The 16088-nt window shown below is 46.1% G+C and overlaps 1 protein-coding gene across 2 annotated transcripts in view; it reads left to right on the forward strand.

The window, feature by feature from the left end:
• The window catches only part of GPS1 (G protein pathway suppressor 1), a 559228-nt gene that overhangs the window by 90131 nt on the left and 453009 nt on the right, over positions 1 to 16088 (forward strand). For both annotated transcript variants that reach the window (XM_069655322.1, XM_069655320.1), the window contains exon 4: positions 8942 to 9123. In XM_069655322.1, the coding sequence (XP_069511423.1) occupies positions 8942 to 9123 (182 nt within the window). The remainder of the gene's footprint in view (positions 1 to 8941; positions 9124 to 16088) is intronic.

Consider the following 16088-nt stretch of genomic DNA (forward strand, 5'->3'; position numbering starts at 1 on the left):
ACACTCGCACGATCAGCCATGCACTGGCACGATGAATGAACAGAGTGTCTATGCTGAAGAAAATGCCCTGCAAGGGGCTAAGGCTGTCCATGGGCTGTCAAAACAGAAAGACTATGTTTAGTGATGCCCATCGTAGTGGAGTCCGATGATGGGACCTACTGGGCACAGGATACGGACAGAGGGCTCTTGTTGACTTAGCAGGCCTGGGCAAATTGAAACAGGATGCGCTGGTGTGGGGAATCAAGTTGCTGTGTGAATTGCCTTCAGCACACTAGCAAAGGACGGCACATGAATGGGAGAAACCTGCTTAAGATGTGAGGATTCTTGGACTGAAGACAGAGTCGACCACTGGGAAGAACAACCCGACGAAGAAACCGTTAACAAAGCTTGCTTCATCCTCCTGGACCGTTGAACTGCCCGGTGAAGCCCTGCTACTGTGCTGAAACTCCTTTTTCTGATAGACAAGAGAAGCTCCGGAAGGGACGACTTCTTCTCTTGGGTTAGTGGGACCAACTAACCCAGAGACGAACTCTACTTGACCATCTTCCCCGACTGGCTGTACTTCTTTGCTGCTGCAGGAACCGAGTGCCAGGGGTCGAGAAATCCGTAATGTCTGTGATCTGGCCAAAAGCTCCAGCAGTCTCCACAGGACTTTGCATAAGCAGGACTACAAGAGCTGAAGTCCCTTCACCTGAGTGCCGGACTCAAGGAGTGAAGGAAGTCCAACTGGTGTCCAAGTTCCACAGTGGTGCTGTTTACAGAGGGCTGAAACCGCAAAGTGTTGCTGATCTGAAAAGAGCCTATAGCGGCCGCCGACCTCGAATTGCTGCCGCATGACTCCCCAGACGTCCTCCCTCTTGTCCCCATGACTGAGGCCCAGGTACCCAGGATCTGCATCACTGCAACCAGACAGAAGCCAGCTGGCCCACTCTTCTTCTAAACAAAGGTACTGTTATGACTTGGGATACTTACCTCATTGTCTGTAGCTTTGCTCTTCTCAGTTGAGACTTGCAGTAGCTGCTTTGCTAGAGCTGATTTCAGCTCTACCCTTCACAAGTGTAACAGCTTGTGCCCCTACAGTGTTTTTTCTTCAACAAACTCTCTAATTATGTGCAAGACTTTACTATCTAAGAAGTGCCTCAGCTCCTTAGACTGTTATCCAATTGACTTTGGCTGTCCTGGCTCCCTGCAGACTCTTCTAGTTCATGTGACGTTGATACTTACTGTCCCTCATAGGTGATAACTTGTTTTTTCTTTTACTATTATTGCTGGGAAAGGTTTTTATCTAGACTTCATTGGAAAATGATTTAAAAGTGCTCACATGCTCTGAGAACCTGTTTAACCCTTTTCCTTCCCTTAACCTTTCCTTCCTACAAACCTCAGAATCTGCAAAGTGTACTAGCGATGTATAAATTCCATTATTGTCCTAGTTAGTGATGTCACCTCAGGTTGTAGGAAGTGTGTAAGAAGCATCTCTAAAGAGTATCTACTAGCTTTGTGCTGGTTCTGGAAATGTATTTTAAAGTGTATTTGATTGCTGCATACATTACCCCAAACTATTGTTAAATAACTATTTGTAACAAAAACCTTGAGTATAAGTGTTACTTGGCTACTTGTATTTGTGGATTTCATTGCTACAGCTCTACATCTCACATTTACCCTTCTTGAGGTAAGCCTATCTGCTCAGTCACACTACCATATATCAACAGGTGGGTTACCTAATGCCAAGAGGACAAGTGTTGTCTCCCCCAAGGTTATTACATCAATTATTGCCTAACACTATGGGACCCAAGTGTCAGGGTACGAGTAAAACTAGCTAACCAATTTTTTCCCAACTTTTGGAGTGCTTGTGTGAACAAGCAATGGCAAAGCCAAAGTAATCTAAAAGTTAACAAACTTTTAAAAGGGAGTTTAGGGGTCTGGTAAGTATTGCTACAATCCCCCTCACTCAGATTCTTCACAGGACCTGGCAGGTCGGTGGAAGAATGTCTAAGGTCGCTTTTCCCTCCGTCCGCCTCAGCCCTTGATTCCCAGGGGTCCCAGGTTCGAGCAGTTCTCCGTTCATGGACTATTGCTGGTTCGAGGTCTTCCAGTGAAGAAATGCAAAAAAAACTCAATGCCGGGCTTCTCTCGGGACAGAAATGGATAAGCAGTTTCGTACGACAGACACTGATGCACAGCGATGCAAAGGGATTCACTTGCCGCAGTCAGACTTTCACTCCTATTTCTGGTCCCCTTGATACTAGGCCCATGAGATTTCACAGAGGTAGATCTTGTTGCACATGCTGACGATCCCCTAAATTTCAGGCCTCAACCCGGAACAGCGACGTCTGTAGTACGGTAGCCCAAACTCAGAGCTGGTCAGCCACAGAGCTGTCCTGGGGTACCTCTGAAGGCTCTTCTTCAGAAGGACTCTTAGCTGACGTTGAGAATGGATGGTCCCTCCACTCCAAGGTTCGCAGGACTGCTGGGGATCTTCCACAGGACAGCAGGGCTGTACCAGGACAGCAGCAGAAGTTGGTCATCAAGACTTCTCATGGGTCCACTGTCTCCATGCAAGTCTTGTAGCTGGACATGAGTCTTGGCTCCTTCAATGTCTTCCAGGATTGCTCTAGAGTGGGTGCAGGGGTCCTCTTCTTCTCCTAAAAGCCTAGTAAGAGCAGCAGCTCCCACTAGCTAATGACAGATCTACCCTCCCCGCCCCCCAACCTCAACAGTGGTCCACTATGGACCCACTGGCGGCAAAACTCATGCATACCACTTAGACACACTACACCATTTTGTGGATTGGGACCAGACAGTCTCCGCCCACTTCCTGGCAGCAAAAGGACATAGTCCTTCAGTAGCCTGCCAAAAGCCTCTGCTTTCCCAGGCACTGGAAGTCCATATAAGGATTTTCCTGGCCTCAAAGGCCAGGAAGAAGGCTAAAAGACAAGAGGGCTAAAGGACAAGCCAGAAACATCGAGGCATGGCTATGTTTGACCGCTATTAACAGTTAGTGGCTAAACATGGTAAGGCTTAAATGAAATGCCCCAATAAATTGTAAAAAGTCACTGCTGCCACCAGCTTGTCCATTTAGCACACCCAGAATAACCAAAAATCCTCTGAGTGTTAGTCTAGGGCAAAACAAAAAGTGTAACCCATTGTACAGCATTGTAAGATGCACTGTACAATGATAAAAAGTTACCACAAGTGATAAATTACTAAAATTAGTAACAAAGTTACAAGGCTAAGGGAAACCATGTTTCCCAGTACTGACAGCCTAAAGGACTGTCTCTTCCCCCATAACAGATGTGCAACTGCCAGTGTAGTGAAGCTTAAGGCTTCACTGCACTGTAAAAAGAACAGGTCGGATACAAAAACAAAAGCAACAAGTTTGAGGGTCCATAGAAATGGAAGGAAAGGTGCGGTAAAGAGGAATCTTTCCTAACAGTCGGCCTATGCATAGCATGTGAATCTAAGCAGATACAAGCACCAGAAAAACAATTACGGTAAGTAATGTAGGCCATATGGATGATATGATAGGGCATTTATAACACACCTATACACAAGTATTTCAAGGCGTGACGAGGCAAGTGAGGGAGAACGGAAGGAAGACAGGCAACGATCCTACTAGGCCAGGTGTCAATCAGATTGCGCAAGTGCATGGGAAGGGGAAGGAGGAAAGTGCGGGGGGAAGGAGGAGGGGACAGTGCAGTACATGGGATAGTAAAATAAATAACAAAAGTGATAGTATGGCCAGCAGGTGGCAAGTGCAAGTGTGAGTGCAGACATCAGATGTCAAGTGCTGGTAGTGGGACTTTAGGGATACAGAAAACAATCCCCAGTGCGGGGGTTGCCAGAAAGGCAGTGCAGGAGTGCGACTGGCAGGGCAGTGGCGGGGACCTGGACCCGAGATCAGAGGGTGGCCAAGTAACCAGTGCAGTTTCAGTAGTCAGGAAGTCAGCAGGGGAGAGAAGGAGAAAAATCAGAAGCAAAGAGAGAGGTTTTGAGGTGCTTCCGGAACCGGAGATGATTCTCCTCAAGTTTCAGGGAGGCTGTTCCAGAGGGAGGCCCCAGCCGAAGAAGGAGATCTACCACCAACTTGTTGCTTAGAGAAGCGACTGACCCTGAGGGAGTTGGAGGCGGATGAGCGAAGAGCTTGAGAAGGAAGATATTTAGGAAGAGAGAGTTGAAGATATTGAGGCCCCAGAAGGCCTTGTGGCAATGCAGAGGGTTTTGAACTTATTCCTCGAAGCCACTGGGAACCAGTGCAGAGATTTCAGTCCTGGAGAGATCCGATCCCTGGGCTTGAGGCCAAGGACAAGTCTTGCAGTCCTGTTCTGGATGAGTTGCAGAGGGTGTAGAGTAGAAGCAGGCAGATTTAGAAAGAGGCTGTTGCAATAGTCCAGCCTAGAGAGACCCAGAGCTCTGGAGACAGTGAGCCTCTGGGGGAAGGAGAGGAAAGGAAGAATGCCTCTGAGGAGGTGCAGCTGGTAGTGTGACTTCTTAGAGACATCCGAGTTGTGAGGAGAGAAAGAGAGTGTGGAGTCAAAGACGACCCAGAGGTTTTAGCAGGAAAGGAGGGAGTGGGTGTGCCGATGAGGAGAATCTCGGTCTTACTGGCATTAAGGCAGAGATCATTGGCGGCACACAACTCCTGGATGGCGGACAGACAGTCAGAGATGAGAGAAGGAGAAGAGGTGGCTGAGGGTAGCCTGAAACTGAGCTACCGTGCTGAGTGTCATCCGCATAGCACTGAAAGTTGGGGGAGAGCGAGGCAGTGCGGTGGGCAAGAAGTGCCAGGTATTGGTTGAACAGCCAGGGAGAGAGGTTAGACCTCTGGGGAACACCACGGGTAGAGATAGAGATAGAGGAGAGGTAGGACCCAAGTTGAACCTGGGAGGGTCGATCAGAGAGGAAAGAAGTCAGCCATGCCAGAGCCTGACCGGTGATCCCCAGGTTGTCACAGTGATGGTTGAGCAGGATGGCATGTTTGACTGCGTCAAAGGCAGAGGAGAGATCAAGTAGGATGAGGACACGGGGTGTTGGAATCAAGGTTGGAGAGCAGGTCTTCACGGATGTTCAGGAGAGCAGTTTCCAAGCTTCTGGCTGCTCTGAAGCCAGACTGATGATCATGGAGACAACCAACCTATTCAGTGTGAAGATTGAGCGGGGAGATGGCCAGCTTTTCCAAGAGTTTGCCCAGCAAAGTAGTGATGGAGTTTGGGCTATAGTTAGTTGGGCAGGATGGGTAGCAGAGGGTTTCCTAAGAAGAGGGTGCATAAGGTAGTGCTTCAGGGGAGGGGAAGACTCCAGTGGCGAAGGAGTGGTTGCAGAAGTCGGCCAGGGCAGGAGTCGGGGAGTCAATGTGGTCCTTGATGGTTTTGGCAGAATAGGGATGAACCTGTTTTGACGAGACTTTCAAAGATCAGACTTGTCTAGAAACCTAATATGGGGAAAGGCAGCGAAGCAGGGAGGAGAGGTGGCCGAAGAAGGGCTAGAGGAAGAGCAGGGAGTTGAGGGGGGGAGAGAGAGGACAGGATGGTACTCAGTTTTAGAGATATAATGAGAAGCCAGTGCCGTGCAGAGGGCCTGGGAAGGGACACGAGAGGTAGAGACTGTGGCAGGATTACCCAGTTCCTTGCTGATTTTAAAGAGTTCAGCCGAGTTGTTAGATGCTGCAGAGACGCAGGCTTGGATGTGAGCTCTCTTCTTGGTGCGGACAGAGATCCGGTATTGCATTTCGAGCAATTTGTGTGCTTGGCAGCTAGGCTGGAATGAATGTCAAAAACCTGCATAAAAGGCGAGGCTTTTTGGCTTGGAAGGCAGAGTCAACCACTGGACGAAGGAATCCAAACAAGAACTTGGAAGAGACGCCTGCTGCAACTCCTGGACCGTTGGTTTGCACGGTGAAGCCCTGCTGCTGTGTTGAAGCTCCGAATTAAACTCGACTAGAGAAGCCCTGCAAGGACGACTTCTCCCTTTGAGTTGGTTGGACCAATCAACTCCAAAGTAAGCCACTCTGGAAGCTGGTTGTATTTCCACTGCAGTTGCTGCTGGAACCGAAGTGCCACAGAGAGGAACACCAGATTGTGTGCGTTGCTTTTAAATCGGACCCGAGCGCTAGGAAGATCCTCCGGATTTCCGTGATGCAGGACTGACAAAGATTGATCCACCTTAACAGAGTGCTGAACTCCAGAAGCAAGGAACGTCTGAAGTGGTATTCGAGAACCACATTGTTGCTATTTGCTGTCAGACGCGAGGAGCTGAAACACTGAAGGACAGCTGAATTGAAGTTTGCACATTGCTGCCGCTGACCGTCCCATTGCAGAGCAGGAGTCCCCAGACGTCCTCCCACTTGTCCCCACAGACAGAATCTGCAGAGCTATACAGGAACAGAAGCCAGCTGGAACCATTTCTTCTAACCAGAGGTATTGTAGAGTATAAGAGAACGTACCTCTTGTTGTGTAGCCTTATTTGTTCTCAGTTGAGACCTGTCCTGGTTACCTTGCAGAGTTGCTAAAGCTTTGCCCCTCACAAGCCTCTCAGCTTGTGGCCCTTCAAGTGTTCTATTTTCTACAAACATTCCTACAAACATATGGGCAAGACTTTTTACCTACCTGCAAAGAAGATCTTCAGCTCCCCTAGACATTGTGCAATTAACATTGTCTGTCCTGGCTCCCCGAGTGACTCTTCTTACCTCTGACTTTGTGCTTTGACCCTCTCCCCAGGAAAGGGTTTATTTACTGAACATTGGAAGGTTTTTAAACGTACTTGCCAGTTTATGAATGATTTGTTAACCTTTGTTCTATTCCTCTATTCTATCTTTCTCACCAAACTCATTATTGCTCTAAATGTACCAGTGTTAATCAATGTCCATAGTGTCCTAGCTATTTAAGTCGCCTGAGGGTCACCTGAGGGTGTGGGAAATGTCTGTGTGCCATCCCCAATGGGTATCATTTGATTTAGAGAAACGGAGTGTGTTTTGAAGTATATTTAAGTGTTGTTGCCTTTCTGAAGAAGGCTTATATAACTGACTGTGAAATAAATTAATTGTTTCATCAAGAAACCTTGAGAAGTGTTTATTTGGTTAACTGTGTGGTGAAACTCTGTGTCACAACATTACTGCTCACATCGACCCCTCTTGAGATGAGCCTGGCTGCTCAGCCACACTACCAACCTGTGTAGTTCAGACTTATACCAAAGGTTGGGTCCCTATTGCCATGAGGTCAGGGTTATTGTAGTGCACACAAAGGGTACTGTATACAATCTTCCCTAACAACATGCAGTAATAGCTTCTCTTGAACCCTTTTATACAGATGCTCACAGCCTCTATTGTCTTTTTGGTCTCATGAATTACTGCTTTTGGTCCAGTCCACAGCTCCAGGTAAGAATATTAGGTAAAGGTGTTCTACGTTGTATTTTTAAAGTTGCAATAAATGGAATTTATGAGAAGTAAAAGTAGTTGATTCCCAACTGTCATATTGTTATCCAGATTAAAAATATATTTGAATCTTAATAAATATGGTCATTTTTCTGGTTATCCATACAGCCATTATAGCTAGAAATCCCTATCAATTATATAATGTAGTCAGTTTTATCAGTGCGTTACGGTACGTGGATGCAAGAAGTCTCGGTACCCAAATATCCAAGAACCTAATTTGCTGCAGCATCGGGTATCAGTTTGGTGAATGGCACACCATAAACAGTGATGGGACACTCGGAAGGCAACTAAGAAAGAGACACGACACACGGAGCAAAGTGCTTAAATGATTGCTGCCTTGTAGTAAGGCCTCTTAATCACCCGCTTGTCCACAGTAATGAAATAGACAGCGACTCAAGTAAAGAATTGGAACTAAGAAGTCAGCTACTGAACACATATGATTGTACACTCGGTATCGGATTAATGGGTGTTGAGAACCTTTTTTAACCTTGTTTCTCCTGAAGAAGTTCTTTGAGTGTTGAATTATTTTGAAAAGAACGAAACATGTTGGGTCAAAACCATTGTAAAAGTGAACAGTGTATAGGATCAACATATTAAGTTGAAGCAGGACCTGTGTATAGATATGTTAAAATTTGAATTTTTCTGCTAGCAGAATACATCTTTAATTTAAAGGGTATTACTAGCAGTGGATAATGCGGTAGAGTTGGCGCTGAAGACCTACTGATGTTCTTAACACAATTTGTATTGGTGATATTAGTGTATACGGTTTTGCACAGCACATGTCACTTTATTGATGGCTACATTGATATTATTAGATTGTGGTAACAATATATAGTGTATTAGGTATTGCACAGCACGTCACTTTAATGATTGCTGCATTGATGTTATTAGACTGTTGTTTTGTATGTGTTTTTTAATTCAGTACAGAATAAAATATTTTAAATGTACTTGTGTAAGTGAATAGAGTGCCTTTTGGAAGAGGTATTCTGCTAATCTAATTACTCTTTTTGCAATTAGGTCTTGCGTAGCTTGCTGCCTAAAGAAACAGTATAGTGGTGTTGGGATCTTTTTGTTCTTATCAATTGTGGTCCATTCCAGGGTATGATCCCGACATCCTTACTCACCCTGAGTCTCTTAAATTGTTGTTGTCAGTTTTCAGATTAGGCAGCACAATATCGGCGTTCCTGTTTGCAGAAATTGCTACTTAGTCGAGGTGGCATAAAAATGGTCAGACCTATGCGTACCTGTCGCTCTTTTTTTCTTTTTTTTCTTTCTTTGCAGTTTTGCCCTGAGGTTAGAGCATATTATATGGTGGTACGTGCTTATCTGGAGTCCTGGTCCTGTCACATCTTGGTGCTTTTCTCACTCTTTGTATTGCTAGTGCTGCTAATTTCTCTACTCTAGTTTTATTTCTGGGCACCCGCAGTACAACTCTTTTAGTATTCCCCATTTGGGGATTTATTATGCTCCTATAGTGTCCTTGTTAATGTTGCTTCTTTTGCTTTTCTTTTGCAGGACTTGGAGCAGTATGCCTCCAGTTATAGTGGTCTTATGCGCATTGAACGACTCCAGTTCATTGCTGACCATTGTCCACAGTTACGGGTAGAAGCCCTCAAGATGGCACTGTCCTTCGTTCAAAGAACGTTTAATGTGGATGTTTACGAGGATATCCACCGAAAGCTGGCCGAAGCTTCCAGGTATTGCAAAGGGTTGTTTGTGAACTGTTTGCGTTTTTAGTAAAGGAAGACGACTGGCACCATGTTTGTCTTTCTGATTGTACAAGCTTAAATTCTATTAAACATCATGAGTTACACATGTATGTGTGTGCACTTAAAAATGTGCATGTATTAATGGGTATATAAGAATACTGTAGGGGAGGGAGGCATGGTATCACAAGTATGAAACAGACACAAAAGATAGGTCTGGAAAACTTTTATTGACTTTGTGGGGTTTGGAAAAATCCTACTTTGCCCTATAACTCGGATGGCAGTTGTCTCGACCATTAAACAATAAAGAAAACTGCCTGTCGTGTCTGTCAAATCAAAATGGCCTATGCCAACAAAACCTAATGCCTGCCCTATCTCTTGTACAAAAAATGTGTAAAGGAGGTATGTGTCTAAAAGGAAAATCAGTTTTTAACAAACAATAAATGTGACTGAATCATGTCTCCTCACCATGTTTAGACAGCACAGAATAAGGCAGTCTTTATAGTTCGGAACGTGGCTCGAAGCCCGGCTGGCCTTCCACGTTAAAGGCTCTTGTTACAGTCTTCCCCAAATAATGAAACAACAAAAAGTTCACACTGGTCCCCCTCAAAAACACAACAGTTCAACCTTGGTCCCCCTTTGCCGGACTCAGACCTTTCACAATTCTACGTTGGTCCCTCAGTATTCAATGCTCAGCTTTTCCTCTTCCCTTCTCTTGGAGTTAACTTCGTTCACTTTTGCTTTTACATTCACTTTTATCGCCTCAAACAATGCACCTTTCACAGAGACCTTTGAGTGGTCTACACCTTTTTCGCCGGACCACTCCGCTACTCAGTATCGCTGATTCCACAGCTGTCTTTATAAAGTTCAGTCACAGGTCTGCTTTTCCTCGTGTCTCATACACACGTGTCCATCCTTCAGTTGCGATATACTGTTTTAAATGTTAATCTTTCTTGGCACACACCGGTCTCTCAGGTCGCTATCCAGCTCACTGGCTGTGTGCAGTTCTTTCCTGCTTTTTTCGATTTCCAATTCTCGAGAAAGGTTATTACCACAGTCTTAGCCTCGCCTCCACAACTCTGTTGTTCACCGCAGAGGGTCCCTGGCATCCTTGAAACTCAATGCAGGCTTCTATATTGGGATCTGGCCTTCTCCACATGTCTTTCACGCCTTGTGGAGGCAATGACCTCCTGCAGGGAACTATTGGGGTTTTTCGACCTGGTGCTCTCGTCCCTTGGTCCATCGCTGTGCTCCAGTAGGTTTGCCTTCGCCCCGTAAGTTCTGCCCGTACTTGTGTTCCACATCATGAGTTACACATGTATGTGTGTGCACTTAAAAATGTGCATGTATTAATGGGTATATAAGAATACTGTAGGGGAGGGAGGCATGGTATCACAAGTATGAAACAGACACAAAAGATAGGTCTGGAAAACTTTTATTGACTTTGTGGGGTTTGGAAAAACTCCTACTTTGCCCTATAACTCGGATGGCAGTTGTCTCGACCATTAAACAATAAAGAAAACTGCCTGTCGTGTCTGTCAAATCAAAATGGCCTATGCTAACAAAACCTAATGCCTGCCCTATCTCTTGTACAAAAAATGTGTAAAGGAGGTATGTGTCTAAAAGGAAAATCAGTTTTTAACAAACAATAAATGTGACTGAATCATGTCTCCTCACCATGTTTAGACAGCACAGAATAAGGCAGTCTTTATAGTTCGGAACGTGGCTCGAAGCCCGGCTGGCCTTCCACGTTAAAGGCTCTTGTTACAGTCTTCCCCAAATAATGAAACAACAAAAAGTTCACACTGGTCCCCCTCAAAAACACAACAGTTCAACCTTGGTCCCCCTTTGCCGGACTCAGACCTTTCACAATTCTACGTTGGTCCCTCAGTATTCAATGCTCAGCTTTTCCTCTTCCCTTCTCTTGGAGTTAACTTCGTTCACTTTTGCTTTTACATTCACTTTTATCGCCTCAAACAATGCACCTTTCACAGAGACCTTTGAGTGGTCTACACCTTTTTCGCCGGACCACTCCGCTACTCAGTATCGCTGATTCCACAGCTGTCTTTATAAAGTTCAGTCACAGGTCTGCTTTTCCTCGTGTCTCATACACACGTGTCCATCCTTCAGTTGCGATATACTGTTTTAAATGTTAATCTTTCTTGGCACACACCGGTCTCTCAGGTCGCTATCCAGCTCACTGGCTGTGTGCAGTTCTTTCCTGCTTTTTTCGATTTCCAATTCTCGAGAAAGGTTAGTACCACAGTCTTAGCCTCGCCTCCACAACTCTGTTGTTCACCGCAGAGGGTCCCTGGCATCCTTGAAACTCAATGCAGGCTTCTATATTGGGATCTGGCCTTCTCCACATGTCTTTCACGCCTTGTGGAGGCAATGACCTCCTGCAGGGAACTATTGGGGTTTTTCGACCTGGTGCTCTCGTCCCTTGGTCCGTCGCTGTGCTCCAGTAGGTTTGCCTTCGCCCCGTAAGTTCTGCCCGTACTTGTGTTCCACCTTGCTCATGGTTTGTATCTAGATTCCACCTTTTATCCGTTTGATGAGAGCTAATTGGACTCAGGTGTATGCACTTGAAGTAAAGTGTCTGACTTTTCCTGACCTGATTAGCGGGACATGTCATACCTTACCTTTCCCAACCAAACTGTCTCACCATAGCCAGGGCAATAGTTGGGTCGAGGTTGGACTACTGCAATGCCCTCTTGGTAGGCACCTCCCAAAAAAACTTGGCCAAATTACAACTAGCTCAGAATAATGCCCTCAGTACTGCAACCGGCATCTCAAGATGTGACCACATCTCTGAAGTCAGGAGGAAGGTCCACTGGCTTCCCGTCAAGGAGAGAATTACATTCAAAACACTCGCCCTGGCGCACAAGTAACTGCATGGTTGTGCTCCACCCTACCTAGCTCAAAGTATCAGCTTGCACACTCCTATTAGGCCCCCCAGAGCTGCCTATACCAACAGAATCTTTGTACCTTCCACCCGCAGAGTGAAAGCGGGCGGTACGAGCTTCCCTAACATGGCAGCCATGGTAGCTGTGGTATGCCCCCCCTCCCCCCTCCATCAGGGGGATTGACTCCCATGCAACCTTCGGGAAGGCCATCAAAACTAGACTCTTTGTCTAAACAACCTTTGCTATGTATACTGTAACATGATTTTGACAATGTACTGCTTTCTTGCCTAACTGTCTTGAAAATGTCTGCTGTTAACTGTAACGAGTCTGTTTTCAAGTCTCTGCTGGGCCCGCATTCTTGTAACCCTGAATCAAGCCTCCCTATGCCTTCTCATAGCGCCTCAATGCCTAAGCGCTGCAGTGCGCTTTACAAATGCAAAATAAATAAATAAATAAATGCCCAGTACGATGTATAAGAGTCTTGTTACTCTGTCGCCCCCTCTTCCTCAGCCTAGTGTTTGTGCAGAAAGGGGGAGGGGGAGTTGGGACATTGGATCCTAAAAAATAGGAGAGATTAGATGTACAAAAACGGGGCAATACCGTGTCTCGCCATCGGCTGCCTCACCCCCACTCCCCGAAGACCTCTCACCTAGGTGATCCTTCCACACTAGTCCACTCCCAGGGTCTTCATCCAAAGGCGATGGCCGTGCCCTGGGGGGGGGAAAGTGGGAGGGGGGGAGAAGAGAGATGCATATAATCTATCTCTCCACGGTGACTAGCTGGTGAATACACCCTCTGGTTTCTCACAATACACACCTGTATAAATAAATACATAAACACACACACAAGCCTGTTCTATAAACACTGATGTGTGTTTTTCTGTGCATGTTGTCTGTGTTCAAAGGACCATACGCACTCAAACATAGTGTTTTTTGGGGCACCTTTACATTGAGTATGCAAAATAATAAGTCGCATAAGCGCAAAAGAAATATCAGGATGATTCATAGAGCTGCGAATAACTGAATGTTTAGGGGAAACTCTAAGATTCTAAATAGCCTTTTTCAGAAAGGTGGCAATAGCCCCACAATAAACTTTACAAGAGAACAAATCTTGGAACAGTAAACCAGTTTTTTTTGTTTTTAAATGAGTTTTATTGATTTTTTTTCTCCGACAAGTCAGCCTTGATACATGTTAGTTTCACAGTATCGATAGGTGGTATATAGAAATCATAACTACTAGACAATTATGAAACATCAAACAGAGTGGAACTTGCCTCCCCCGCCCCTCTGGCCCCCACCCATCCAATCCCAATAAACAATACTAATGGAGAACCAAGAAAAAACAGACAGGTGTTCACATAGCTATGGTTACTTTACATACATTTCGCTACGTGGATTTCAATATATTTGTGCAGCTAAAAGATAAAGGTTAACAGGCAATAGACAATATGGGGCTGCTTCGTTAGCTTTACCCATTGTTTGCAATAACAGATTTAGGCAGCTGGTCTTGCGGAATCCCAATATGCTCTGTAGTATTCCAAAAATGATAGCCATATCATGTCAATGTTTCTGCAAGATTTGTGCACTGCGGCTGTAAGGCTCTCCATTTCATAGATGGCATGTGCTTTAATCAACCATTCTCTTTTTGTAGGAAGTGCGGCTGACTTCCATTTGGTAGTCATGCATATTCTAGCTGCTAGCAACAGGTTGCGTGGCATGTGCGATAATGACTCATATGAGTCTTCCCCATCCGACTGCACTCTGAACAAGACCAGCACTGGTGTCGGCACTCTAGATATCCCGTCTATGGCCTGGATCCATCCCAAAACCTCCTTCCAGAATATTTTCACCTCACGGCATTCCCGCCATTTGTGCCAATAGTCACAACGTTCGCCACAACCTCTCCAACAGAAGGGAGATGTGCCCGGAAACACTTTGGATAGCCTTAGGGGCCTTAGTATAGAGCCACCTTATGACTAGGTGTGCATTGTGCATTTTGTATTTTAGAGATAGATGATGCCCATACCGCCATGTATATAGCCTTCCATACCTCCGGCTGGTTTGTTAGTCCCAGCTCCTTTTTCCCCATCTAGTTTCAGAGGACGGGTGCTGGAGGTGGCCACTGGTGATCAAAGATTTGTCCATTCGTGCAATGAGGCCCTTCGTTGTTTGGGGGACGCTAAGTATTTGCTCAAATAGCGTCAGAGCGTTTTAAAGAGTCCCGCCAATGCATGTCACTCAGGGCACTTCTTAACTGGAGGAATAGCATGGGGGAAACCTTGATGGCCTGTAGTGCCCCCTTTAACTAGTCTAGAATGTTGAATGAACCCTTTAGCCACATCTGCCCGGCACGCGCGAGGTGCACCTCATACCAGGGTTGAAAATGCTGAACTTCGCTCAACTAGTCCCGAATGGGGGGGAACAAATGCAGCTAAGGGGAAAGGGCCAAGATGTGACCCCCCCCCCCCCACGCATGGCTCGGGCCGGACCCCAAAGGGACCACAACACTTTTAGGACGGGGTGCTCTTTGTGTCTTGGCCGATAGTGGAACCCACAGCCATTCTCCCAGCGTGACTGGTGCGACAATATCATTTTGTATTGCAACCCATTGTTTTGTTTTTTGGAGTTTTCCCATAGGTGGTCTGGCAATACCCAGAGTTGAGATGCTCTATAGTATTCCTCTAGATCTGGGTATCCCATACCTCCCACCGCTTTGTGCTGAATAAGTGTCGAGTACTGAATCCTGGGCTTTTTGTCTGCCCACCGGAACCTCAATAAGGTGCGTTTTACCTCTGTCAAGAATGGTTCTGGGATGATTATCGGGAGGGATTGGAACAAAAATAAGAATCTTGGCATGACATTCATTTTTATGGTGATGAAGCGTGCTGCCCACGACAGGTGTAATTTGGACCATCTATTGTCATCTTTTCGGATAGTCTTCCATAGGGGGACGTAATTGGCCTTAAAGAGATCCGAGAGAGAGATAGTAATGTTTACCCGGAGTTGGTCTGTACCTGGAAACCCCAGTTCGTCTTCAAGTGTTCCAATAGTTCTACATTCCTTTTTGGGGGGACTGCTATGGTTTTTTGCAGATTTGCCCAGAAGCCCGACAAGGCCCTGTATCGCGACAATTCCCGAGAGAAGACTGAGATGGATTCTAACGGTTGTGTGACGTACATTAGGATATTTTTGGCGAACATGGCCAATTTGTATTCTTTGCATCCCCCTGGGAATGCCGCGAATAGTGGAGTTAGATCGAATGGCTTGGGCGAAGGGTTCTACGACTAAGGCGTAGATTAAGGGGGAGAGTGGGGAGCCCTGCCTAGTGCCCTGTGTAAGAACGAAGGGATTCGAGGAGGTGCCATTGATGGAGACCTTGGCTTGGGCCGTCTGATAAGCGCTTTAGCCCCTTGTATCCATGTGGCTCCCACCCCTATCCACTTCAGGACCGCTTGCAAAAAAGGCCATTCTACGCGGTCAAATGCTTTTCGGCATCAACTGTTGATAGGAGAGGGCTGTCATCGGCTTCTCGGAGGGTGGCCATAAGGTCTAGGGTCTTCCTGATGTTATCTGCTCCCTGCCTTCCTCTCACATACCCTACCTGGTCAGAATGGACTTGTTGGGGTAGAACTAGAGAACTAGTGCCAGGCGGGTGGCTAGGATGCTGGAATAGACTTTAGCGTTTACATTAATGAGAGAGATTGGGCGGTAAGATGCCCATTCTAATGAGTCTTTATCTTCTTTAGGGATAACAATGATTATAGATTCGATGAAAGATTTGGGGGCTTGCCCCGACGCAAGTATCGAGTTGAAAAGGGGAGAGGGTGCCTGAGTTCATTTTGTAAAAGGCTGGCATATATCCTTCTTGCCCTGGTGCCGAGCCCGCCTTAAGGGCAGAGATGGCTCCTTGTACTTCTATGGCGGTAATTGGGGCATTTTGCATGCCTAGGTGTTCTTCGGAGATCAGCGGGCGGGGGAAGGCCGCTAAGTATTCCTTGATTGTTGAGGGGGCACTATCACGTTCAGCTGTATACAGCTTGGAATAGAACCT

Source organism: Ambystoma mexicanum, chromosome 3q, assembly GCF_040938575.1.
Source record: "Ambystoma mexicanum isolate Mex_15411 chromosome 3q, UKY_AmexF1_1, whole genome shotgun sequence".
NCBI lineage: Eukaryota > Metazoa > Chordata > Amphibia > Caudata > Ambystomatidae > Ambystoma > Ambystoma mexicanum.